Source organism: Chiloscyllium plagiosum, chromosome 36 (assembly GCF_004010195.1).
Source record: "Chiloscyllium plagiosum isolate BGI_BamShark_2017 chromosome 36, ASM401019v2, whole genome shotgun sequence".
NCBI lineage: Eukaryota > Metazoa > Chordata > Chondrichthyes > Orectolobiformes > Hemiscylliidae > Chiloscyllium > Chiloscyllium plagiosum.
The window spans coordinates 12,046,742-12,071,175 of record NC_057745.1 but is presented as its reverse complement, the minus strand read 5'-3'; the positions used below and the strand labels follow the sequence as shown (position 1 = coordinate 12,071,175).

The window sequence follows — 24,434 nt, the reverse complement described above, 5'->3', positions numbered from 1 at the left end:
TTCATCCTCCAACTCCCCTCACTCTGATTACCATTCTTGAATTTCTGATCTTTCTCTGCATCTTCTTCGTACACTGTTTCTGTATCCTGTTCTATTGTCCTGATGTATTTTAATAAGGTTTGATGTGTCTGGTTAGCACACTAAACAATTTCTCAGCAACAAACCCAAACAAGCAGACAAAAAAATATCCAGAAACTCTAGCCACTCTCCCCTACATCAAACACATCTCGGAAATGACTGCCAGACTACTCAGACCCCTTGGCATCATGGTAGCCCACAAACCCACCAACACACTAAAACAGCAGCTAATGAACTTGAAAGACCCTATACAGACAATGAGCAAAACTAACATCATTTACAAAATACCATGCAAGGACTGTAACAGACAATACACTGGACAAACTGGCAGAAAACTAGCCACCAAGATACATGAACACCAGTTAGTCACAAAAAGACATGACACTCTCTCACTAGTATCCTCACATACGGATGAGGAAGGACACCACTTCGACTAGGACAATACATCCATCCTAGGACAAGCCAAACAAAGACATGCACGAGAATTCCTAGAAACATGGCATTCCAACCAGAACTCTATCAACAAACACATCGAGTTAGACCCCATCTACCACCCCCTGAGAAAAGGAACAGGAAGCGACTTCACCACAGGAAATAACATCACCAAAGGAAATGACATCACCAACCCAAAGAAACCCAAACATATAAATAGAAAGCAGGAAGTTTCAGCATTGCTTTGCATAAAGTCCACTGGAGATGTTACCTAGTAAGGTAATGAAACGTCTAGAAATGAACCTTTCAGCTCAGCGAGCAAAATTACATCCAAAACCTCAACCTGAGCTACAAATCTTCTCAATACTCGCTAACACAAAACAATACTTTTCACTCCATCGCCATACATGTGACAATAATAAATCAAATTATCCAGTTTGATCGCCTGCTAGTGTGTTTGTGTATGTTGCAAAATTGGTGACAGGATTTTTTATCTTGTACATGATTATCTTACTAACTCAGAGACATCTGTCTAGAGTGCTCTTTGTAGCTTTAATGCATTGACCACACAAACCACACATTTTTTCTTTTCAGGCTGCAGACTGAAATGGAAGTTAGACATTGCTACATAGCTAAAATATCAGGATGCTTTTGCAACTTTGAAAAGTCAAGTGGTGCATATATTTAGCTGTGCAAAACAATATTGCTTATCAAAGCAGTGAGGGAAATACTTTGAGACGTAGTAGCATTGAGAGTTTTTGAATTAAGGAAGTACTTCTTGATGATAGTTTGAATCCGTAGGAACAGGGCAACTGAAAACATCTCACTCTCCACGTGAAGAAAAGACAATACAACGTAGAAACCTTAAAACGAAGAATTCTAACCATAAAAGATCGAGGTCCACTGGACCGTCTATCAAAGTGAACAACAACCATCATCTTGTAGTAAAATCAGTCTAAAAACCTAAAGCTACTGACAAGTTAATCCAAACTTGTGATCTGGATATTTCATCATCAGAATTTTTTTCCTGACGTAGTTCTTTCCCATCCAGAATATCTGTTTTAAATCATCTTTCTTTTGTCTTCCTACATGAGAATGTGCACGTGTGTGTGTGTCTGCCTGTCTGTCTATATTTGGAGCCTTTAAAGGAATACAGCACAATTGTAAATTAATAATTCTTTCTTTTCTCTGCCACTTATTAAAGTTTAGCATGTTATATTGAAGAATTATTTCTATTACTAATGAATTTTTAAAAATTCTCTCATGGGATGTGGGATGTGGGCGATGCTGGCTGGGTCAGCATTTATTACCCATTCATAGTTGCCCTTGAGAAGGTGGTGGTGAGCTGCCTTCTTGAACTGCTGCAGTCCATGTGTTATAGATAGACCCACAATGCTGTTCGGGAAGGAATTCCAGGAATTTGACCCAGCAATCCTGAAGGAACAGTGATATATTTCTAAGTCAGGATGGTGAATGGCTTGGAGGGAAACTTGCAGGTGGTGGTGAATTTCTTTTGTCCAATATAGTTAGTCAGGCAAATTAATCATGTTTGTGGTCTTATTGGGAACAGTGAGGCAGAATCATTGATGTACTCTTCCCTGTTAAGTTGTGACAGTGTGTACATTTGTATTAGCAATTGTTAAAAAAAAACTATCTTTTTAAAAATGTAAAACACTGCTACAGTAACCTCAAGAGTGAGAACAGAGGAATTTATTCACACTTCCAAACTTACTTGTAATCATATACAGTTTTGGACTTGAAATTATTTTAATGGGTCTAAGATACCAAATTCCCCAGTGTCCAGAATCTCTGTTTCTTACCGTAGTTGAACTGACTATTGGTCTTCTCACAATTAATGATGTTGAATCGATAGGGGATTCCAGCTCTCATGCCACTGAGCTTAAAATAAAACCACTGGTGCTGAAGCTCTGTGTTGATGTCAGCATTCATAATCAAATCATATTCATACCTAGACAAGAATAGGAAATCCAAAGATAATAAAGGAGTCAGCCATACAGTCCTTCAAGCCTGCCTCATGATTTAATAACATCATGGTAAATTCCACACCTGATTTCCACACTCAAGTTAAAAGTATATTTTAGAATCTTACAGCGTAGAAAGAGGCCCTTTAGCCCATCATGTCCACACCAGTTATCAAGCACTTAACTGCTCAAATTCCATTTCCCAAGACTATTGCGTTTCACATGATCATGCAAATATGTCTTAAATATCATGATAGTCCATGCCTCTGCTACTGTGGTGATTGTCATGAGGTCAGCCAGGTGGACCTCATAGAATAAGAGTTCCCTGATTGAGGTTGTTTTTTTTTATATATATTTTTTTTTCTGACCCACAAGGAGGTCTTCAGACCTGCCCTCCTTCCTCCGTACCGGGTGACACTCCTGTTTATTATTTTTTTATATATTAACCCCCACACTACCACCTAAGTGCGGTAGTGCTTATTTTTTCCCCAGCACCCATGGTGTGTGTGTGCAGGTGTGAGACACAGTGAAAGACACAAAGTGCACAAACCTTTATTCAAATTCCACCACCCAGAAGATAGGAAAACACCCGGGTGGCCAGTGACAAATACTGCTCTTCACATCAAAGGGCAGTGCTGTGTGATCAAAACAGTGAAGGGGAGGGTAGGGACTAAATCAAAATAGAATTGGAGGGAGAAATGATGCACTCCACCCCCTGCGGCGCCCACCTCTCCCTGAACAACTCCAGCGTGTTGGTGGACACACTCCACAGCGCCACAGAACAAGCAGTTGGGCTGGGAGTCCATGAACCACCGCAACCTGCGGTTACAGGGGACTGCTGCGTGCAGCACTCTCCACCCCAGATCCCCGAGAGAAAGGGGGAGGACTCCCACCTAGAGAGCCCTCCATTGGGGATCCCCACCACCCGGTGCTGATTGAGGTTGTTAATCTGGTCCAATCAGGGAGCCACAGCTGAAAGAGATAAGCAGGAGTGTCAGAGGTTCTATTCTCTCTCGAGCTGGATCAGTGTGCATGCAAGGACTCTCCTCCTTGACTGTGTCTGAGAGGAAGGGGACTGTCCCTGGACCAGCTGCCCCACATTCCGAGAGAAGGAGGAAGGAGAGGCAGATGGAGGTGAGAGCTTTGAGTCCTGGGCCTGCTTTTGGAGCTGCAAGGGAGTGTTGCTGCTGACCTGGGGCCTACTCCCACTGCTGCTGTCTGGGACCCCACCCTGACCTACCTCAGCTGCTACTGTTTGGGGCCTACCTCACTGCTGTCTGGGACTCACCTTGGGTCCCTCCCAGGACCTCCACCGCTGCTGCTATTAGAGGCCCACCTCCACCACTGCTGCCTGGGACTAAATTGTGGGGCTGCCTGGGACTTGCCTTGGGGACTCTTCCCCCAACAGGTCTGCCCCCATCACTGTGACCAGGGGCCTGCCTGGGACTTGCCTTGGGACCCTCCTGGAACCTCCACTGCTGCTGCCTGGGACTTACCTTGGGGACCCACACCCCGCCACCCCCAACAGGCCTGCCCCCACTGCTGCGACCAGGGGCCTAACTGGGACTCACTCTGGTGCTGCCTGAGGCCTGCCTCCACCGCTGCTGTTGCCTGAGGCTTGCCTCCATCACCGCTGCTTGGGACTCAAATTGGTGCTGCCTGGGACGTGCCTCGAGACCCTCCCCAGCACCTCCACCATTACTGTGATCTGAGGCCTGCCTCACCTGGACTTAACACAGCTGGTTCCCGGGGCCTACTCCCATTCAGCAGCACAGTATCGCGAGTCCCAAAATTGCAGGGCCCAGCCGCACCTATGCCGGGTAGCCGCTGCCTTAAGGGCGGCTGCTCCAAACCCGACCCCCTTCAGGCACCTGACCAAACGCCTGGGGGTCAAGGCCTATCCCCACCCCAACATGACCATCGAGGCCTGCAGCAAGACCATGGCTAGTGTGGTCGGCCCACTGGCCATCGTCGCTGCGGCCCGGATGGACGGGAGGGCCGTGGAGAGGGGGCTCACTGTGGGCGGGACACATTTGCCCATCAACCCTTTGGAGGTTACGGCCCAGAGGGTCGTGATCTCCAACGTCCCGCCCTTCACTGCCAGTGAGCTCCTTCTTCCCCACCTCACCACCCTGGGGGAGATCCGGTCAGGTGTCCAATCGCTCCTGCTCGGTCTTAAGGACCCTGCCCTCCGGCACATATACTCCTTTCGACGCCAGGTGTTCATTTGCCTGGCCCGGGAGGAGGTCACCGAGGGCTCCTTTACCCTCCTCCATGAGGGCACGGCCTACCACGTCTTCTGGATGGCGGACACCGTGCGGTGCCACCTGTGCCGTGAGGTGGGGCACATTAGAAAAAACTACCCCATCCAGAAGGCTGCCCAGCCTCTACCAATGGCTGAGGGTGGCGCCACTGCACCCACTGCCCCTCCCCAAAGTCCCACAAGCCCCAGTAGCGGGGGCTAAGCCAGAGGCTTCCAATGCCTCAGCCTCTGGCAAGGAGGGAGGTGAGCATCCAGCTGACCGGAAGGCACTCAGGAAGACTCAACACGCCAGGCCCCCCCCCATGGGGAGACCACCCTATCACCTTCGCCTACACCTAGCCCACGACCTGCCCCGCCCCAGCGCGGAAACCCTGACCCCCAAACCCAACCCCCACCCCATCATAGAAACCCCTGGGGCTTCGACGCCTGCTCCTGGCGCTACATCAGCGGGCCCCCGAGCCCAGCCACACCCAGTTACTGACCTGGGGGAACCACCGCTGCCTCACCTCCTGCAGCGACCGTGTCTCTGGGCCCTGGAGAGGGAACTGGGCCCCTGCCCTGCCCACCATCACCTGATAAACCAGGGGTGGGGCAGGAAGTAACACAGCTGACCCTCTCCATCCTGGTCACGCCCCCTGCCTTCCCCCAGCCAATAGTATTCCAGGAAAGGATGGGGGGAGATACCTCGGGCCCCATGACCACCAAGGCGGGCGGGGAGGGGAAGGCCCATAAATTCCCCCCTGTCTCTCTAGGGAAGAGGCGCCGGCCCTTTGAGGGGAGAGATGTCCCAGCAGCGCTGCCTCCCCTCTCCAGGGGATGAGCCTCCAGCATATCTTACCTGACCTGACCTGACCTGCCCAACCATCCAGGGGTTATAGCAGGACCTTCTGCTGCTATAACTCCTCTGGTCCCTGGGGAAGACTTTAATAACCACACGGGCCGTGGTGTGGGTGACAACGGAGGACCCTCTGCTGGGTCGTCGAGCGGTGGAGGGGAGGAAGGTTTTATCCTCGTTCCTCCCTCCCAGACTGTTTTTCTGGGGGCCTTGGCCCTGGGGGAGGACCTTTTCCCCGAGGAGCCGGGTGTCTCGGTGTCGGGAGAGGAGCGGGGCCCTGAGCCTCTGCCACCCGACGACCCTAACCCGGGGCATTTCGGGAAGGGGTGCACTGAGGAAGGTACTGCCAGTGACCCTGGGGGTGGGGTAGCTGGGGGTTTGAGGCCAGTTGGCAGTGCCGGACCAGCCCCCCTTCTCTCAGTGGGGGAGGGTTCGGTGACCAAGGGCGACCTCCCAGAGGAGGGGTCGGGATCCGTAGAGGACACTGGCCATCTGCAGCGACATTTGAGTCCTGGGTGCCCCCCACCGATCTCCCCCTCATTCCCCTCGAGGAACTCCGGGAGTTTGTCGAGGAAACTGAGTCGCTGGAATAGAGCCCAACTGGTGCTTAACCGCTGGAGCTCCTTTGAGAGAGTCTACTGGTCGGCCCATGCTGCTCACCAGGCACCTGGGCTCGACGTGACCGAGCGAAAGCGGTGCTTCACTTGGTGAGCGTCTACATTCCCCTGGGCCGGGCCGAGGCAAACGAGCTTCTTCAGAGAAGTGTCCGCTCATCTCGGCTCCATCGACAAGAGCCAGTGCATCGTCCTCAGGGGAGATTTTAACTGCGTCCTCGAGGACAGGGACCATGGCGGTGCCCGCACTGGTTGAGCATCGGGGAGGAGGTTGGGGGATTTGGCCAAGTCCTTCGACCTGGTGGACGTCTGGCGGAATCTCCATCCTGACTCCATCGCCTTCACCTTTGTGAGGCCTGCGGTCGGAGCGTCCAGAATCGACCGCCTGTATATTTCGTGGGCGTATGCGTCCTGTTTTCCGAAGGCCTCCACGCGGCAGGTGTCGTACACAGACCATCACCTGGTGTGGGCGGAACTCCTTCCTTCCATTCGGCGCCAGGCTCAGCTCCGCGTGCTGGCACTTTAACAACCTACTGCTGGAGGACGAGCGGTTCCGGGACTCGTTTCGTCATTTCTGAGCCGGCTGGAGAAGGAAGCGGGGAAGCTTCCCCTCCCTGAGACTATGGTGGGATGTGGGCAAGGCTCACATCTGCGTTTTCTGTCAGGAGTACGCGAGGAGGTCGAAAAACAGGCGGAAATCAAGGATCGGGGAGTTGGAGATGGAGATGCTCGACCTGGAGTCACGCCTCGGTCAGCCCGACGCGGACCTGGCCCTGCGCGGGGTGTATGAAGAGAAGAAAGCCGCGCTCTGGGACCTGCAGTTCGTCGGGGCTCGGGGCACGTATGTGAGGTCGCGGATCCAGCTCCTCCGAGAACTGGACCGCGGCTCCCCCTTCTTCTTGCTGGAAAAAAAGCGTGGCACCCATCAGCAGCTCCTTGTGCTGTTGGCTGACGACGGGTCCCTCGTCTCAGATCTGGAGGGTATAAGGGCCCACGTCCAAAACTATCATACGGCTCTGTTCTCTCCAGATCCGTCCAGCGAGGATGCTCGCAGAGTTCTGTGGGAGGACCTGCCGCAGCTCAGCCCGGAGGACGCCGGAAGGCTTGACGCTCCCGTCACTTTAGAGGAGCTGACCGACGCCCTCGAGGGGCAAAACCCCGGGGCTGGACGGGCTGACTGTGGAGTTCTTCAGGGCATTCTGGGACGTCCTGGGGAGCAACTACGCACAGGTCCTGGGGGAGTGTCTAAATGCCAGAGAGCTGCCCCTTTCTTGGCACAGGGTGGTCATTGTCCTGCTGCCAAAGAAGGGGGACCTTCGGTCGTTGAAGAACTGGCGTCTGGTCTCCCTCCTCAGCACAGACTACAAAATCTTCACCAGGGTGTTGTCTTCTCGCCTGGCCTCCGTGCTGGCCCACATGATTCACCCGGACCAGTCCTACACGGTCACGTGCCAGAGGATACACAACAACATCCACCTGGTCCGGGACCTGATCCATTTCTGTCGACGGGCTGGTCTGCCCGTTAATGCGTCCCTGACGGTTAAAGTTAATGCGTCCCTGACGGTGCCCCTTTGCTTCGGGAGAGGAGTGCATCAAGGCTGCCCCCGTCCGCCCAGCTGTATTCCATGTGCATAGAGCCTTTCCTGCGCCTCTTGCAGAGGAGGTTGTCAGGCTGGTTCTGCACAGCACGGGCACGGGGGTGGTCCTCTAGGCCTATGCCAACGACGTGCTCCACACTTTCACCGACCTGGCTGACCTGGGGAGGATGCGCGTGCCAGGCCGTGTACTCAGCAGCATCTTCCGCCAGGATCAACTGGGCCAAATGTTCCAGACTACTGGCCGGTCCGTGGCAGGTGGACTCTCTGCCGGAGGAGTTACGGGGGTTCAGCTGAAGTACCACCCATCTCTTCTACCTGGGGGTCTACCTCGGCCCAGTTGAGGAATCCTGGACGGCCAACTGGCAGGAGCTGGAGGCCAAAGTCTCGGCTCGCCAAGGCCGCTGGGCAAGACTGCTCCGAGTACTATCTTACAGGAGTCGAGTGCTGGTCATAAACCAGCTGGTGGCCGCCATGCTGTGGTACCGGCTGGTCACTTTAGTCCCTCCTCCTGGCTTTGTCACTGACATCCAGAGAACGTTGGTTGATGTCTTCTGGGACAAAAAGATGCACTGGGTCGCTGCGTAGGTTCTGAGTCTCCCTATTGAGGAGGGCGGTCAGTCGCTGGTGTGCGTCTGCACCCAGGTCGCGATGTTCCGCCTTCAGACCTTGCAGCGATACCTTTACGTCGAGCCACCTCCTAGGTGGTGCGCCCTGGCAATGTATTTTTTCTGCCAGGTGCGTAACCTCAACTACGACATGCCGCTCCTGTTTGTTGACCGTGACGGTTTGGAGGTCGCCCTCAAGACGCTGCCTGTCTTTTACCAGGACCTGATCACTGTCTGGAACGTGGTTGAATCGCGCTGCGCCTACCCTCCAGAGTAGCGGCTGTCGTCAGGGAGCCGTTGCTCAGGAATCCGCACCTCCGTACTCGCGGGTTCGAGTGGCGGTCGAAGGGAGGGCCGTGGCGGCGAGGGTGACCAGGGTCGGGACTTACTGGGTGCCGGGGGCCTGGGCTGGACACTGCCGCAGGACATAGCGAGCAGGGCAGCGGTAGACATCCGGTACGTGGTCACTGCCATCCGACGCCTTAAAACGGCGGTGCTCTGACCCGACGTAGTGCACCAGTTGGAGGATGCTCAGGTAGGCAGTGGAATCCCGTCCGCGCTCACCCCAGCCCGGACAGAATTTCACATTGGCCCCAAGGTCCCGTACTTCCCGCGGGAGCCTGTGCCCTGTATAGACTGTTGCTGCACACCGTCCACCTCTTCTCCCTCATCCACTGTCCGGACACGCCTTGGCGTGCCCATTTGCCACCGGGCGGTGGGGATCCCCAGTGGAGGGCTCTCTACGTAGGAGTCCTCCCCCTTTCTCGTGGGGATCTGGGGTGGAGGATGCTGCACGCAGCAGTGCCCTGCAACCGCAGATTGCGGTGGTTCACGGATTCCCAGCCCAACTGCTTGTTCTGTGGCGCTGTGGAGTCCGTGGACCATGTGTATATTGGATGTGGTGTTTGCACTCCCTTTTTGATTTTCTTAAAAACCACCTCCTCTGCTTTTGGTTGCACTTCAGTCCCATACTCCTGATCTATGCCAACGACGTGCTCCACACTTTCACCGACCTGGCTGACCTGGGGAGGATGCGCGTGCCAGGCCGTGTACTCAGCAGCATCTTCCGCCAGGATCAACTGGGCCAAATGTTCCAGACTACTGGCCGGTCCGTGGCAGGTGGACTCTCTGCCGGAGGAGTTACGGGGGTTCAGCTGAAGTACCACCCATCTCTTCTACCTGGGGGTCTACCTCGGCCCAGTTGAGGAATCCTGGACGGCCAACTGGCAGGAGCTGGAGGCCAAAGTCTCGGCTCGCCATGGCCGCTGGGCAAGACTGCTCCGAGTACTATCTTACAGGAGTCGAGTGCTGGTCATAAACCAGCTGGTGGCCGCCATGCTGTGGTACCGGCTGGTCACTTTAGTCCCTCCTCCTGGCTTTGTCACTGACATCCAGAGAACGTTGGTTGATGTCTTCTGGGACAAAAAGATGCACTGGGTCGCTGCGTAGGTTCTGAGTCTCCCTATTGAGGAGGGCGGTCAGTCGCTGGTGTGCGTCCGCACCCAGGTCGCGATGTTCCGCCTTCAGACCTTGCAGCGATACCTTTACGTCGAGCCACCTCCGAGGTGGTGCGCCCTGGCGATGTATTTTTTTTTTCTGCCAGGTGCATAACCTCAACTACGACATGCCGCTCCTGTTTGTTGACCGTGACGGTTTGGAGGTCGCCCTCAAGACGCTGCCTGTCTTTTTACCAGGACCTGATCACTGTCTGGAACGTGGTTGAATCGCGCTGCGGCTACCCACCAGAGTAGTGGCTGTCGTCAGGGAGCCGTTGCTCAGGAATCCGCACCTCCGTACTCGCGGGTTCGAGTGGCGGTCGAAGGGAGGGCCGTGGCGGCAAGGGTGACCAGGGTCGGGACGTGCTTGGTGCCGAGGGCCTGGGCTGGACACTGCCACAGGACGTAGCGAGCAGGGCAGCGGTAGACATCCGGTACGTGGTCACTGCCATCCGACGCCTTAAAACGGCGGTGATCTGACCCGACGTAGTGCACCAGTTGGAGGATGCTCAGGTAGGCAGTGGAATCCCGTCCGTGCTCACCCCAGCCCGGATGGAATTTCACATTGGCCCCAAGGTCCCGTACTTCCCATGGGAGCCTGTGCCCCACAACCTGAGCCGCCTCCGGAATGTTAATTTTGTCCATTTTACAGCCTTTTTAAAAAAAAAAGGCAGGCCCTGTATAGACTGTTGCACACCGTCCACCTCTTCTCCCTCATCCACTGGCCGGACACGCTTTGGCGTGCCCATTTGCCACCGGGCGGTGGGGATCCCCAGTGGAGGGCTCTCTACGTAGGAGTCCTCCCCCTTTCTCTCGGGGATCTGGGGTGGAGGATGCTGCACGCAGCAGTACCCTGCAACTGCAGATTGCGGTGGTTCACGGATTCCCATCCCAACTGCTTGTTCTGTGGCCCTGTGGAGTCCGTGGACCACGTGTATATGGGATGTGGTGTTTGCACTCCCTTTTTGATTTTCTTAAAAACCACCTCCTCTGCTTTTGGTTGCACTTCAGTCCCACATTCCTGATCTTTGGGCACTCGGTATGAGGGAGGGAGGGCAGGTCTGAAGACCACCTTGTGGGTCTGCTCCTGGGCCTGGCCAAACTGGCCATAAACAGGTCCAGGTAGCAGGCCGTGGAGGGGGTCATTGGGGCCGACTGCCTGCCCCTCTTCCGTGGTTACGTTAGAGCCTGGGTGTCCTTGGAGAAGGAGCACGCGGTCTCCACCAACACCCTGGAGTTGTTCAGGGAGAGGTGGGTGCCGTAGGGAGTGGAGTGCATTATTTCCCCCTCCAACTCTATTTTGATTTATTGTCACTGGCCACTCGGGTGTTTTCCTTTCTTCCTGGTGGTGGAAATTGAATAAAGATTTGTACACCTTGTGTCTTTCACTGTGTCTCTCACCTACACGCACACACACACACAACATGGGTGCTGGGGAAAAAATAAGCACTACTGTAGTTAAGTGGTAGTTAGCAGTAAAAGGAAAAGAAAATCTTCAGCAATGTCAGAGAGCTGGCTCTGAGGGAGTTGGATCCGCTACAATTCTTCACGAGTAATAAAGGGAGACTTGGTGGCAGGATATCGGCCTCTGTGGAGTTATTTCACTCTGGAACCTTAACTGCTGTCAGAGGGGATTTGAAAATTACTTAAAAAAAAAAGAGTGTCAGGGGTTCTATTCTCTGAGAGCTGGTTCTGAGGGAGCTGGATCAGTGTCAAGGACTGCCCATGTGTAAATAAATGGGGACTTGATGATGGAGATAGTAAGGGCAGCACAACAGGTCAAGCAGCATCAGAAGAGCTGGAGAGTCAATATTTCAGACAGGATCTTGAGGAGGAAGGGGCTGAGAAATAGAGGGAGGGGAGGGGATGGGGCTGGGGGAAAGGTGATAGGTGATGATGGGATACTAGCCTCTATGGAGCTATTTCAGTGGCAACAAGGGAAAAGACGCTCCAGAAGAAATTCGCTCGCAACAGTCATTCCTGGCATCAAGCTGTTATTTAGAAAGCTTGACATGTTCAATCTTGCCTTTGAAGACTGGGTCATGTTTGTGGAAATAACGCATTATTTTTTCCAGACAAATGACATTGAGGCAGATGAAAAGCAATAAGTAATTCTCCTGACAGCTTGTGGACCAGCAGCCTTTTTGGTTATTCAGAGACCAAGTTTCCTAGCGGCACTAGACACCAAAACCTTTCAAGAGTTAATGGACTTAGTTGGGGGATATTACAACCCCAGGTCTCCTCTAATTCTGAGATACTTTCAGTTTTACTCAGCAATTCATGAATCGGGGGAATCCGTACAGAGATTTTTGACTAGGTTAAGACAACTTTCGTTTAACCCTTAAATGAGATGCTGACAGACCATTTGGTATGTGGATTAATGATGTAACCATGCAAAAGTGTCTACTAGGTAGACCCCAACTGGACTTCAAACAGGCATTACAACTGACTTTATCATTGGAAAATGTGGCAAGTGGAACATATGAGTTGCAGTGTATTCTGATGGAAGTGGACACCCTCGCTTGTCCAACTGAGTATAGGGAAATGGCACTTGAGTGAAGGCAATTGCATAGCCTCATTCAGGATGTATCCTGATTAGATGGACCCTAGGTCAGCCCACAGGAAAACCCCAAGACAAAGCCAAGCCTCAGCCAAATGGTTAACATTTTCTTCAGGATCCAGGCCGGCAAGCCATTGTTGTTGCCGCTGGTATGTGGACTCAATCAGCAAAAGGGTCCCCGTAGGACTGAATTGAGTAAGAAAATTCATAAGCTGCAATCCAGGACAGTGCATACCCTGGAAAGGCCATCCACCTCTGGTTTGGAACACAGAAAATGCTTAGCAACCTCCAAATCAGAACCAATCAAGATAAATGTCTGGTTAAATGGTCACCTGGTTCTAATGGAAGTCAATACCAGCAAAGCCATTTCAGTGATTACAGAACCAGTCTTTAACAAAATTTGCTCTGGACCCCAACCCTTAAGTTTGCGTAAGACCTTGGCTCAACAGAGAACCTACACCAGGGAACCTTTACAGATTAAGGGGACAACTGCAGTTTCAGTCTCTCATGAGAAGCAACTGGTTCAGTTACCATTGATTATAGTAAAATGTTTGGGCCCAAGCTTGATGAGGCAAAATTGGTTGAAAAAGATTGACCTAAATTGGTTCAACATTTTTCGATTAGAAAGTGGCTGCCTGAACAGAGTCCTAATTAATTATCCGGACATGTTTCAGGAAGGTCTAAGGACTATCAAAGGAGCCAAGGCCACTTGCATATTAATCAGGAAGCAATTCCACGATTCTACTTAGGCCCACCAGTGCCATTTGCCTTATGGGCAAAGGTAGTGGCAGAAATCAGGAGGCTGGAAAGTGAAGGAATTATCAAACCAGTCCAGTTTGTGAAAATGGACAGCACCGGTCATATTGATTGTAAAGCCTGACTGGCCGATTCACCTTTGTTCCAGCTGGATAAATACCCAATCCCTCATGTGGAGAATTTATGTGCAAAGCTGGCAGGGAGGGCTCACCTTCATGAAGCTAGGCCTTGGCCATATGTACTTGCAATTGCCATTAGTTGAGGATTCTCAGAAGTATGCTACAATTAATACCCATAAGGGTTTGTACCAATGCGTAGGACTGCCATATGCCATATTATCAGCCTGTGCAATTTTTTTAGTGGATGATGGAGAACAATCTACAAGGTCTATCCCAGGTCCCCATTCATCTAACATGCTCATAACAGGGTAGACCAATTGGAACATCCAGTCATAGAGTCATTCGGAATGGAAACAGACCCCTCAGTCCAACTAGTCCACACTGACCATGTTCCCAAATGAAACCTGCTTATATTTGGCCCAAGTCCCTCCAAATCTTTCCAATTCACGTACTTAGCTAAATGCTTTTTAAACTTTGTAATGTACCAGCATCCATCACTTCCTCTGGTAGTCCATTCCACACACTAACCCTTCTCTCTGGAAAGAAACTGCCCCGCATGTCCTTTTAAATCTTTCTCCTCTCACCTTAAATATATGCTCCCTAGTTTTGAACTCCCCTACCCTGGGAAAAGGCCTTTGCTATTCACTGTATCTATTTCCCTCCTGATCTTATAGACTTCCCCTCAACCTCTTATGCTTTAGTGAAAATGTCCCAACATCTCCAGCATATTTTATAACTCAAACTCTCAATTCTGGCAACGTAGAGTCATAGAGATGTACAACACAGAATCAGACATTTCGGTCCAACTCATCCATGCGCACCAGGTATCCCAACCTAATCTAGTCCCACTTGCCAGCATATCCCTCCAAACCCTTCCTTTTCATATACCCATTCACATGCCTTTTAAATGTTGAAATTGTACCAGCCTCCACCAGTTCCTCTGACAGCTCATTGCCACATCTTGGTAAATCTTTTCTGAACTCTATCCAGTTTAATAATATCCTTCCTATAACAGGGTGACCAGAACTGCACACAGCATTCCAGAAGAGGCCTCACCGATGTCCTGTAAAACCTCAACATGACATCCCAGCTCCTACACTCTAAGGTCTGAGAAATAAAGGCAAGTGTGCTAAATGCCTTCTTAAAAACCTTGTCTACCTATGATGCAAATTTCAAAGAATTATATACCTGAACACCTAGGTCTCTCTGTTCTACAACACTACCCAGGGGCCTACTGTTAATTTTATATGTCCTGCCTCTGTTTGTTTTACCAAAATGCAATACCTTGCATTTATCCTTCAGAGTACCAAGACATAGTGCTTAGACATTTCCTTCTGTCAAACATACACCTTAGAAAGGCACCCCAAGTGACCTTCTTGAGTTACAGAGACCAGGCTACACCTGTTGGAAGATAAAGTGAGGGCTATCAAAGATGCCATGGCTCCCACCTCAGAACCAGAGTTTAGGTCTTTTCTTGTGATTTCAAATAAACCTGTTGGACTATAGCCTGGTGTCGTGTGACTTTTGACCTTACATTTTCTGGAAACACCTACAGTCACAGCTGACAATATCAGACTTTGAACGCAGAAAGATCCGGTTCTGGCAAAATTGAAACAGCTAGTGGTGATAGGAAAAATCAATGGGGTACCACAACAAGAACTTTGCAACCTTTTTGAACCTGGGAGAGATCACCGTACAGAACAGCATGTTATTATGGGGAGCAAGAGTGATTGTCCCCAGCAAAGGTGACTGCCAGATACTGGCTGATCTCCACAGGGTCATCCAGGGATTTTCAAAATGAAGATGTTGGTGTGAAATTATGTCCAAATATGGACTGGATGCAGACATAGCTATGTTGGTGGGGAAGTGCCCAGATTGCCAACAAGGACAAAAATTACTGCTAGCAGCTCCCCCATATTCGTGGGAATGGCCGAGTAAACCCTGCACTCGGTTACACGTTGACTACACAGGTCCTTTCAGAGACTCAATGTTCTCAGTTATTGTGGACACCCTGTCAAAATGGCTGGACATGCAAAAAGTTCATTTGTCAAACACAAGGATAACAATTAAAAGACTACGTGCATTTTTTTGCAATGCATGGACTCCCGAAGTGTTCGTCACAGAAAAGGGGCCACTTAATAGCAGCAGAGAATTTGAGTATTTCCTAAAGTCGAATGGCATTCATCTTATAAGGACAGCTCCATACTTTCTATCATCTAATGGTCTGACTTAAAGAACAGTGCAAATTTTCAAGGCAGGCTTAAAGGAACAGCCTATACCTTCACTAGATACCAAACTGTCCTGGTTCCTTTGATTCTCGAACCATCCCTCCTGCAACTACAGGGAGGGTTCCACCAAAGTAGCCACTGGGGAGAAGACTCCACACCAAGTTAAATCTGATCTTCCCAGATCTGGTGGAGGGGAGGGTGAAACAGCATCAGGAATGCTAACACTGGACACAGGATTCCACTAAGAGAGACAGTTTCTTTCAGGGGATGATGTTTGGTGTAGGAACCACAGGAATGGCCCTGCACAGATAAGAGGCATGGTCAGCGTAAAGTCACATCCGATGACATACAAAGTTCGGGGAGGTGAGGCAGTCCTGAACAAAGCCACGGGCCACACAAAAGCTACAAATTCACAAACGGGACAGGAGCAAAAAATGACCAGCTATTTGACAGCCTTTCTGACTGTTCTGGAACCCGTGGGTTCTCCCTCTCTGTCGGGCATTGAAGATACCTCCGAATCTGAGATAGACACAACAGATGTCACCACTTCAACACCTATGCCACCTGAAGAAGAGAATGAATTCCTTCTGGGGCACTCCGAGCGCAGGAGGCCATCTACTGTGTGTTACAAGCCACCTGTATCAGAGGGAGAGTTGGAGGAACTTGACTCGGTGCTAAAATTCCCCAGGAGGGGCGTTTTACAAATAAAAAATGTCCTCTATGTCCTCGGACTCAGAGGGGCCGGGATGGAGTGATTGTAATGATGTCAGCCAGATGGACCTCATAAAATATGAGTTTCCTGATTGGACCAGGTTAATGACAGATATAAGCAGGAGTATCAGAGGTTCTGTTTACTCTGAGAGCCAGCTCTGAGGGAGCTGGATCAGTGTTAAGGACTCTCTCTGCATAAATAAAGGGTGACTTGGTGACAGGATACCCGCCTTAGTGGAGTTAATTCAGCTACGCTTTCAGGCAGCGAGTTCCAGATACTTATTACCTTCTGAGTGAAAAATCTTCTTAAATCCTTTCCAACCCTCCTGGTCTCAATCATAAATCTCTGCATCCTGGTAGCTCACCCTTCTACTGAAAGGAAAGGTTTGTTCCTATCGACACAGATCATCCCTCAGCTTTCTCTGCTCCAAGGAAAATAAACCCAGCCAATCTTCAGAGCTGAAGCACTCACAACTTGCTGGTTGAGGAATTTTAAAGATTCACAACCCTCTGTGTGCAAATATGTTTCCTCATCTATGACCAAAATGACCAGCCCCTTGTCCTGAGATTAGGTCCCCTTATTCTTGACTCTCCAGCCAGACCGTGAACATTTGGTGACTCATGTTAGACCCTGGAAATACTGCCTCTCCACTGCACTAAGGCTAGCCTGATCAAAGATTAAGAGCAGCAACAATTCTGCCCTTCAACTAAGTATTCCCATCAAGTAACCCAACCAAAAAGGAATACCCCATCTTTCCTCTTTATTTTAAAATGCAATTAAAAATGCTGGTCAATCATAAAACATTTAAGACAATACTTGTATTCAGAAGAAAGACTTGCATTTTTAGAGAACCAGATCATCAAACATCTCAAAGCACTCTCCAGCCAATAAGGTACTTTCGAAGGGTAATCCTGGTTGTAGGGAAGAAAAGCACGTAGCCAGTTTGCACAGGCAAATTCCTACAAATGGCAAGGTGGTAATGACTAAATAATCTTTTATCTAATTTTGTGCTATTAATTGAGGGATAAAATCCCACTCTTCTATTCCATGGAATCTTTGCACCCACCAGAGCAGGGCAAACGATATTTAATACTGAAATAAAACACAATGCCTCTGAGATTACGGCACCCCACTGGAGCGGATGCATCAATGTTTGTTGAACTCAAAATCTTGCAGTTTATCAGCAAATATGCTACTGGTTGAACCACCGACAACATCTTGCAGTTGTAAATTATTTTCCCACGAGCAAACAAGGCTGCCAAAGCTGCGTACCCCAAACATTTTGCAGGTTACTGCTGCTAAACCAAATTAATCAGGAAGTCCCAGCTTCTGTACCTGACATGGGTTAACCTTTGTCAACCTTAAATAATAAGTAAGGTACTGTTCACCTCAATAGTTCCAGTCTAGGTACCAGACTGCACTATGCATCACATCTAGTGTCATGCCCTGCTTTACACTTACTTGCGAATTTGAATTGCTTTGCGAAGATTGCCAGACTCAAAATGTGAGTAGAACTTCAGGGAAATGTCATCTTCTGATGTAACCAATGGAAGGCTGTTGGGGCAAAAAAAAATCAGAAGTGTTGGTAGGAATTGACACTTGAACCTGAAATAAAAATTCTGACATATTTATAATCAAACAGATGAAAGTGAGGACTGCAGATGCTGGAGATTAGAGTCGAGAATGTGGTGCTGGAAAAGCACAGCAAGTCAAGAGGCATCTGGCCCTTCATCAGGAAAGCCCTTTATAATCAAACAGCTTACTTTCAGACAAATGTTATTGCCTGACCCAAGGCAGTAATTTTATCTGTTAATAGTCACATCATTGTGACAGCAATGACCTTCTGCTGCAATAAAAGTACTCATTTTGCAGCAAATGCTTTACGGGTGTTGGCTCGTTTTATGTTATTCCTGATGAAGGGCTTATGTCCGAAACGTCGATTCTCCTGCTCTTCGGATGCTGCCTGACTTGCTGTGCTTATCCAGCACCACACTCTTGACTCTGATCTCCAGCATCTGCAGTCCCCACTTTCTCCTAGTTTTAAGTTATTGCCTTGTTATTTATGCTGCAACTTGCAGTGCCTTTAAGAATAACCTGTCAAGGCCACAGGTAGATATGTCTTTTTTCCCCTCAGAGTCCAAGAAATGTTCAGCTCCTTCAGGACAAATACATCTTGCAGCAGAAGTTTCAAATTCACAACGCAGCCCTCACTTACCTATGCAAGCTGATACCTAAGAGAAGAAAGTGAGGACTGCAGATGCTGGAGATCAGAGCTGAAAATGTGTTGCTGGAAAAGCGCAGCAGGTCAGGCAGCATCCAAGGAGCAGGAGAATCGACGTTTCGGGCATGAGCCCTTCCTTCAGGAAGTCAAGCAAGGGCATATACCACACACCAATTTTTCACCTTCATAGACAATTGCTTCCAACTCATAATAAGGTTGTGTTTCCCAGTCACCGAACGAATAGAAGATCATTTAACCCTCGTTCAGACAAATTTCCAAGTTGCCAAAATTTTTTATTCTCTCCTGGAAGGAGTCAATCACTGGCTGGGTCAGCATTTACTGCCTATCCCTAGTTGCTCTTGAGAAGATGGTGGTGACTTCCTCTTGAACCACTGCAGCTATAGATAGATCCACAATTCTTTAAGGGAGGGATTTTTTGGCTTTTGACCAATGACAGTGAAGGAACAGTGATATATTTTCAATATGAGTGGCTTGGAGGGAAACTTGAAGGTGGTGGCGTTCCCAAGTATCTGCTGCTCTTGTCCCTCCAGATGTAAGTGATTGTGAGTTTGGAAAGTGACATTTAACAGCAATTTAGGGGCAATTTTTCTCAGAATCCCTAGTCTAAAGGTGCTCATTTCTAAGATACTCCAATTCCGTAGAGGTGACTCAAAATAGAATGATAGGATGAAGCCGATGTTTGTCATTTGTCACCCCAAGTAAAAACAACCTCGAAGCAGGGAGAAGAATTTGTTGGCTCCCTTATGAGTTAATTGACGCACATACGAAGAAAGACTTGATAAAAATTGTGCTTTTTCATGAGAAAATGAAATTATTCACCTGAAGAAAGAACAGTGCTCTAAAAGCTTGTACTTCCAAATAAACTTGTTGTACTATAATCTGGTGTTGTGTGATTTTTAACTTCGTTGGAAAAGAGGAGATTTCAGTACGTAGCAATCCTGTCCTGTCCATTTATTTTGCTTTGTTTATCCAGTGCATTGCATCAGCAGAACACTTACATTTACACAGGTGCAGCATATTTGATAACCATTTGCTTTGCAATCTGCAACCCAAGTAAATCATCCTCTATCAGATGTAAAGTGGATTGACTCACCTGTCAGCATCAAAAACGACTTTGTTTAGAATATCCCCCGGACTGACTAAACGTTGAATATCTTCAAATATCTTGTCCCTGGAACCATTAATAAGTACAGCATTTCAAAATCATTTCATTACAAACCAATAAAAACCTTCTAAACAAGGGCATTAACTTCCGGTCACATGGCCTGGACTTCAGGATATAGCTGGTAACTACAGGCCAGCCAGCTTAGTTGGCAATGCGAAACGTTTGGAAATGATGACCCAAGAGAACATTAACAGGCAGTCAGTCATACAGTCATAGTCATGATGATATACAGCACGGAAACAGACCCTTCGGTCCAACTCGTCCATGCCAACCAGGTATCCCAACCCAATCTAGTCCCACCTGCCAACACCTGGCCCATATCCCTCCAAACCCTTCCTATTTATATATCCATCCAAATGCATCTTAAATGTTGTAATTGTACCAGCCTCCACCACTTCCTCTGGCAGCTCATTCCATACACGTACTACCCTCTGCGTGAAAAAGTTGCCCCTTAGGTCTCTTTTATGTCTTTCCCCTCTCACCCTTAACCTATTCCCTCTGGACTCCCCTACCCAGTGAAAATACTTTGTTGACTTATCCTATCCATGCCCCTCATGATTTTATAAACCTCTATAAGGTCACCCCTCAGCCTCCGATGATCCAGGGAGAACAGCCCTAGCCTATTCAACCTCACTCTATAGCTCAAATCCTCCAACCCTGGCAACATCCTTGTAAGTCTTTTCTGAACCCTTTCAAGTTTCACAACATCTTTCTGATAGGAAGGAGACCAGAATTCCGTGCAATATTCCAAAAGTGGCCTAACTAATGTCCTATACAGCCGCAACATGACCTCTCAACTCCTGTGCTCAATACTGTGACCAATAAAGGAAAGCATACCAAACACCTTCTTCACTATCCTACTTACCTGTGACTCCACTTTCAAGGAGCAATGGACCTGCACTCCAAGGTCTCTTTGTTCAGCAACACTCCCTAGGACCTTACCATTAAGTGTATAAGTTCTGCTAAGATTTGCTTTCCCAAAATGCAACACCTCAAATTTATCTAAATTAAACTCCTCTGCCACTTCTCAGCCCATTGGCCCATCTGATCAAGATCCTGTGTAATCTGAGGTAACCCTCTTCGCTGTCCACTACACCTCCAATTTTGGTGTCATCTGCAAACTTACTAACTGTACCTCTTATGCTTGCATCCAAATCATTTATGTGAATGATGAAAATTAGTGGACCCGGTCAAGTATGGACTAATACAGAAGAGTCAGTATGGATTAGTTAAGGGATAAATTGACTGATCTGACTTTTGTAATGAGTTTACCGGCCAGGGTAATGCAGTTGATGTTGTGTATATGACTTTCAAAAGGCTTTTGACAAAATATCAAATATTGGGTTTGTTATGGGAAAAGAAGACATTAGCAACATAGATACCAAATTGACAAAGTGGTAGTGAACAGAGAATTGTGGCATTGGTGGATTTTTGGGCAGAGGCATATTGGGATATTCTTCAATATTCTTTCCTACAATCGATTCTGTTCAGTGTGAAAATTTAACATACTTAATGGCTAGAATTTGGGGTACGGGGTACAGTTTTGAAATTTGCAGGTGACATGAAATGGAAAGTGTAGTAAACACTGAGTAGTAAACTCAAAGAGGACATTCAAGAGGCTCATGATCTGAGCCACTCATGTTTAGCAACTGTAATCTGATGATGCATTGACTAACTTGGCACAGCATCAATTCTGCCACAATCTATTTAATTAAACAGGAGGAGACCAATACCCAGGCACAATCCCATGTGGGCAATTTTCAGCAGCACTGTATCCTGATCTCTGCAGTTTGTTAGGTGGCTAACAGCCCAGTTTCTAGGAGGGTCACCAAGGTTTCAGGTAGCTATGCAATTACATTAGCCTAGCTATAGGATGACCTTTCAGAATGTTGTAGTTCATGCCTACAGAACTATTTTGGCTCTGATCACTACCTACCCACGGGGAGGTGACTCGAGTTGTGGTTTAGGATGTGGTGCAATGAGGAGACTATTATCTTCTGCCAACTCTGTCCTGCCCTTGCAACCTTTACGTCACTCTACTCGCTGGCTGCCCATCAGAAGCCCCATAAGAAGCTTCCTTGCTTAAGTCCCTATCAACGTCTGTCTCCATTTGGCAAAGTTGATTAAATACTTTGTCCATGACGGAGCTGTGTTCATGAGGGAGTAACTGTAGTCAAACAGCTCATTGACAGAAGTCTGAGCATTTACTAGAGATACAAAGACTGGTCTTATGGGCAATGCAATAAGATACCGGTGTGCAGATATCCCAGGGGTGATACACACCCTTCAGCTGACTACTCAATTTCAGTGCTGTGCTCCAGAACTCCATACATAGTGGGATAAACACTTCCATTCAAAGTAATAGAACATAAGGAACCTGTTATGGTACTAAAAGATTTGTTGTTTTTAATAAAGGATTGGTCCCAGAGGTCACGGTTTCCTCTCCATACAAACTATGGAGAGATATAAGAGACAAAAAAAACTGCAGATGTTAGTGATATGGCCACCCCACACCCTCTGTCAACTAGGGGTCAAAAATTAGCTGGATGGATCAGTTAATTCAGTTGGTAGGGTGGCGGTGCCAACAGCACTGGTTAAATTCCTGCACTGGCTGAGGTTACCATGAAGGTTCTGCCTCTGCAATCTCACCCCTCTCCTGGAGGTGTGGTGACACTCAGGCTAAACTCATGACTAGTCATCTCTCTTTCATGAGACAGAGTAGCCTTATGGTCTTCTGAGGCTATGGCAACTTTCTTTAGTTAGCTGGACAAGCGCCATGTAATGACTGTCTAAACTAAGAGGGAGCATCACCATGTTCTAATTTCATGAGATTATCACCGATGACCATTCAGATTGAATATAAACGCCAATGGGTCACTTGCATAAACATTGTTCAAGAAGGTCAGGGACTGGGCATTCTACGGTCTCCTCCACCACCCTTCCTACGCTTCCACCACCTACAAGGCAGAAGTCAGAGTTTGATGGAATGCACTCATTCTTCTAATCTTAAACTATTCAAAATGGCACCAGACTGAGCGACAGTTGAACCTTTTCACTGTATGTTACTGTATTATTCACTGTAAGATACAAGTGACAATAAATCATTCACGCACAGCTGCAACAATACTCATACACAATCCAGGACAAAGCTTGATCAATACTTCATCTACTTGCCCATTTATCAGAATATTACCAAAACACTACAGCTGATGAACAAGACCTTTTCACCACTGGTATACCTTAGTTACAATGTGCTCTATGTGCAGAATGTGTTGCAATGTCATGCCAAGACCGCTTTGGAAAACTTCTAAATCCAACATCATCTAACCCTCAGAAGGACACTGAAAGTAAATGTACAGGAGTGCTAATATCTTCAAATTAAACAATATCCTGACTTGTACATATCTCATCATTCCATCATCATGAAAAGCCTGGAACTCCTTATATGGGAATGGGTTGATATTCAGTGAGCTACTTACATCTGCAACAACTCCTCCCCATTCATCACATCTGTCTAGATCTCCTATAATTGGGAGTTAGGAATCAGGTTCACATCTCTGTAAATAGGAGCTATGTCACAGGAACAAACCCAGAGTCTGATTTGCTAGAGGAATAAGCAATGGGAAGAAATCAGCTGTTTCATGGCATGGTGGCTCAGTGGTTAGCACTGTTGCCTCACAGCACCAGGGTCCCAGGTTCGATTCCAGCCTCGGGTGACTGTCTGTGTGGAGTTTGTACATTCTCCCTGTGTCTGCGTGGGTTTCCTCCGGGTGCTCTGGTTTCCTCCCACAATCCAAAGATGTGCAGACCTGGTGAATTGGCCATGCTAAATTGTCCATAGTGCTAGGTACATTCGTCAGAGGGAAATGGGTCTGGGTGGGTTACTCTTCGGAGGGTCAGTGTGGACTGGTTGGGCTGAAGGGCCTGTTTCCACACTGTAGGGAATCTAATCTAATCTAGAAAGAGAGTAAAAATGAGGAGATCATTTGCTGTCATTCCTCAGGGACAGTTTATGAACATGCTGCTCTGATGTGGTTGGGAGTAGATTGAATGTTATGAGAGTGTCAGTGGATGGATTAACTTAATATCAACAAACATTAAAAGAACTAAGCAAACATACGAGCATAAAACACTTCTGAATATCAATGGTTTACCTCTGATGTCCAGACCACTGACCAGTCAGCGGCTCCTGATAGACAGGAGAGATGTGACCCCAATAATCTGGAAACGCCAGTGATTTGTAATCGGAGGCTGATCTTGTTTCCTCTGCCATCGTGGTGTAAACATGTGGATCGTGGAATGGAACCATCTCTCTACGCATTTGTGAAAGCTTATACCCAGCATGCTGACCATTCTGCTCACTGTCAATAGACCAGCTCTGACTGAGAAAGTGAGGTCGTTCTTCACCAGTCACAGTTTGAATGCATGCTTTTGATGAATCCACACTGGGTTTCTGCATACTCAGATGCATCTTCTTAGTTTTATGTTTTGAAGGGTTCAGAGTGCATCCACCACTTGGTCCATTGGGATTTCTGCCTGAATCCTGGATGGAAGAAGAATAATTCTCTGTCAAGCATTTAGAATTACTTTCTCCTCCATTGTCAGAGGAACCTGAAGATATTCGATGAGTTCTTCTGTGTCCAACAGAGTTGTGTGGGTTTGGTAAATCAATAATATCTTTTCACTACTGTCTGCAACTCATGTGACTCTGAGAGGCAGAAGTTGTGAAGAATACTGAACTTAACACAT

The 24,434-nt window shown here is 48.3% G+C and overlaps 2 protein-coding genes across 2 annotated transcripts in view; one reads left to right on the top strand and one right to left on the bottom strand.

Moving 5' to 3' along the window:
• The window catches only part of LOC122540843 (cytosolic carboxypeptidase 4-like), a 244,133-nt gene that overhangs the window by 61,619 nt on the left and 158,080 nt on the right, over positions 1 to 24,434 (top strand). The gene's annotated exons all lie outside the window — the stretch shown is intronic.
• Positions 2,248 to 24,228, bottom strand: LOC122540956 (cytosolic carboxypeptidase 4-like). The gene is made up of 4 exons (XM_043677306.1): positions 23,840 to 24,228; positions 19,614 to 19,691; positions 17,740 to 17,832; positions 2,248 to 2,479 (listed from the first exon to the last, which is right to left on the bottom strand). The coding sequence occupies exons 1-4, from the start codon at positions 24,154 to 24,156 to the stop codon at positions 2,287 to 2,289; spliced, it is 681 nt and encodes a 226-aa protein (XP_043533241.1). The 5' UTR covers positions 24,157 to 24,228; the 3' UTR covers positions 2,248 to 2,286.

Coding starts and splice junctions, on each gene's coding strand:
- LOC122540956 (XM_043677306.1), bottom strand. CDS start 24,156: ATGCATCTGAGTATGCAGAAACCCAGTGTGGATTCATCAAAAGCATGC. Junction 19,692..23,839: donor CAGTGGTCTGGACATCAGAG/GTAAACCATTGA, acceptor TAATGGTTCCAG/GGACAAGATATTTGAAGATA. Junction 17,833..19,613: donor GTCGTTTTTGATGCTGACAG/GTGAGTCAATCC, acceptor TTGCCCCAACAG/CCTTCCATTGGTTACATCAG.